Source organism: Poecilia formosa, unplaced genomic scaffold (assembly GCF_000485575.1).
Source record: "Poecilia formosa unplaced genomic scaffold, Poecilia_formosa-5.1.2 Scaffold183, whole genome shotgun sequence".
Classification (NCBI taxonomy): Eukaryota; Metazoa; Chordata; class Actinopteri; order Cyprinodontiformes; family Poeciliidae; genus Poecilia; species Poecilia formosa.
Genome location: NW_006800122.1, coordinates 167,178 through 170,132, shown reverse-complemented (window position 1 = coordinate 170,132; position 2,955 = coordinate 167,178). Strand labels below are relative to the sequence as shown.

The 2,955-nt window shown below is 40.5% G+C and overlaps 2 protein-coding genes across 3 annotated transcripts in view; both read right to left on the bottom strand.

The window, feature by feature from the left end:
• The window catches only part of LOC103147442 (protocadherin gamma-A2-like), a 101,359-nt gene that overhangs the window by 34,101 nt on the left and 64,303 nt on the right, over positions 1-2,955 (bottom strand). The gene's annotated exons all lie outside the window — the stretch shown is intronic.
• The window catches only part of pcdh1g22 (protocadherin 1 gamma 22), a 22,411-nt gene that overhangs the window by 10,888 nt on the left and 8,568 nt on the right, over positions 1-2,955 (bottom strand). Inside the window, exon 2 of the mRNA XM_007565786.2 lies at positions 2,883-2,955. Coding sequence (XP_007565848.1) covers positions 2,883-2,955 — 73 coding nt within the window. The remainder of the gene's footprint in view (positions 1-2,882) is intronic.

Here is a 2,955-nt window from a genome sequence, read left to right as displayed (position 1 = left end):
CTGTAGATGCTCCCGTTATCTGAGTTAATGTAAACATAAGACGAGACAGAGACGTCCTGCACTTTAGAGTCCAGTATGGAGTAAGAGATCTTTGCATTTTCACCAGAATCCAGATCAGATGCTGATACTGAATAAAGTATCGTACCTGGAGCCATATTTTCTTTTAGATATACGTTATATGATGGCTGACTGAAAAGAGGTGGATTGTCATTTATATCTGTGATTCTAACTGGGATAATCCTGGTGCTGGAGAGAGCCGGAGATCCTGCATCCGTAGCTGTTATTTCGATGTTAAACTCTGAGACCGTCTCTCTGTCTAAAGGGCCGTTTGTTATCATTGCGTAATTATTAGAAAAAGAAGGTTTTAGACTAAAAGGTGAACCTTTTGGGATCTGAAGTTTAACTTTACTGTTATCACCCGAATCAAGATCACGTACGCTGAGTAAAGCCACCACTGTGCCGCTGTTCGAGTCTTCTGGCACTGATGTGGATTTGGAAGTGAGAAGAATGTCTGGAGCGTTATCGTTTACGTCTAATACATCCACCTGCACAGTGCAGTGTCCTTCCATCTTAGGCAAACCTTTGTCTTTTGCACTAATATCTATTCGATATGATGCCTTAGCTTCAAAGTCTAATGACTGTTTCAAATATATGTCTCCAGTTTCAGCATCTATATGAAATAAGGACAGAACTGATGGGGGTGTGTGTACGCCAAAAGAGTATTCAATTTCTCCGTTTAGATCCTCATCTATGTCTGTTGCTTTGGTAGAAATAACAAATGAACCGTTTGCACTGTTTTCTTGAACAGCAATCTTATAAAAACTTTGTTCAAACTGTGGAACATTGTCATTATTATCAAGTACATGTATGGTTATCTTTGAAATCCCGGTCTTAACTGGATTCCCTCCGTCCATAGCGGTAAGAACTAAGCTATGCGTCGCCCTTTTCTCACGGTCTAATGATTTATTTAATACTAACTCTGGAATTTTTTTTCCATTTTCAATTTCCTTAACTTTTATCGAAAAACATTCATCTTTGCTTAGCGTGTATGTTTTTAATCCGTTATTCCCAACATCCGGGTCCTCCGCCATCTCCAGGGGAAAATGAACACCGACAACGGAGGACTCAGCAATTTCGATTACATGATCACTTTTGAGAAAAGTAGGAGCATTGTCATTTACGTCTCTTATTTCCACTTCTATCCTGTGCAGCTGCAGGGGGTTTTCTACCACAACCTGCAGAGGTAACACACAGGTGGCGCTTTGTCCACACAGAGCCTCTCTGTCTATTCTGTCATTCACCACCAGCTCGCCCTTCCCCGCATCCACGCTGAAATACTGCTTACCAGCCTCAGAAGCGACCCGCAGTTTACGCTCAAAAATGTCTGATAATCCCAAGCCGAGATCTTTGGCAATATTACCAACCAGAGAGCCTCGTTCCAGCTCCTCTGGGATGTTGTAACGAGTCTGTCCGTGTATTATATTCCACAATAGCAAAAAATTATGCCACCAAAGCGCCTGCCATCTCCACTCCCGGTGTCCCATTCTCTTTGTCATCCTCGCTCCGTTAAAGCACGTTAATTCCCATCGTTATCTTATAAAATGAACGGTCAGACGCTGAAATCCGTTAATGGCGACACAGGCAAACTCCAGGGAAATCCAAGTAATAAACCCATCCTAACATGCAAAGTAAAGATTACTTTTTCAGTTTTGCTGTTGAAGTGCAAGCTCGTCTACGTTCATACTCAGAGTAGAACACTGGCTCCAGTGCTGAGGATGGATGGGGGAGGGAGTAGATCTCTTTGTACAAAACGTGATGCTATTGGCACAGTGCATTTACAACGACACCCAATAAGAATAGAAGAGCCGCGAATAAACAGAAAAAAGCAATTTAAAATTATAAGATGCCCGAGTAACACAAATAAACCATGTGAAAAATGAAATAAAGTTAAAAGAAAATTTTTTTTAAGGTTTTTATTTTTACTTTGTCGTCAAATCCTGTGGTTTATTTCAAACCACACATTATAATTCATTGGATATATTTTTAAGTGGCAGAAAATACAGCAATTAATTTTTTTTTATTTTTCAGCACATAAAGATCTTTTCTAAGAAACTTTGTAAAACATTGTTTTCAGATACTTCCATTGTGTTTCTGTTTTAACCAGTCATCCAGCGAAATTTCACGCACGGAAAGAAAAGATGTTACATGCGATGAATAGCTGCATTATCATTATAAAATAAAATAAAAAAATAATGAAATTAAGACAAACACTGCTAGCTAAAAAAACACAATAACCTGCATTGTTACGTCATCATTTTTGTTCAAACTCATAATTAAAAGCGAAAAAGTAAAGAGTATATTTCTTCATTCATATTTTTTAAAAACAAATTTATAGGAGTCAAACAGCAAAAAAACAGCACTAAAACAATATTGAATATGAAATGATCGTGTATTTTTGTTATCTTTGAGCTCACCTGCTGGCTCTCAAAGGTCCAGGTGCTGTCGGGTAAAGACGCGTCCAGAACACTGATGACTTCTTTAAAGTCTGTGGTGCTGCTGGGTTTGATCAATGTGAAATCACTGTACTCTGACATCGGAGACATGCAGGACCTGAACGACTGACTCTGAGACATCATGTCTCCTCCCAGGACCTCCACGTATTTTATAGGTCCATCAGTGTTGAGCTGAATCTGCAGGTTTCTGTTGGGGTTCTTGTAATCATCACAGTCGCTCCTTCTCATGCAGCAGCTCCCGCTGCTTCTGCTGCCCCTGATGCATTTCACCGCCAGGATGAGAAAAGTCACCAGAGACAGCACGGACACTGAGGCCAGAGACAGAATCAAATAAAGGGTGATTCTGCCGGTTTTCTTGCTGGGCTCGGACATTTTGTGTCGGAGGTCTAAAATGGGTTCATGGAGACCGTCCTCCAGTAAGATGGACACCGTGGCGGTGGCG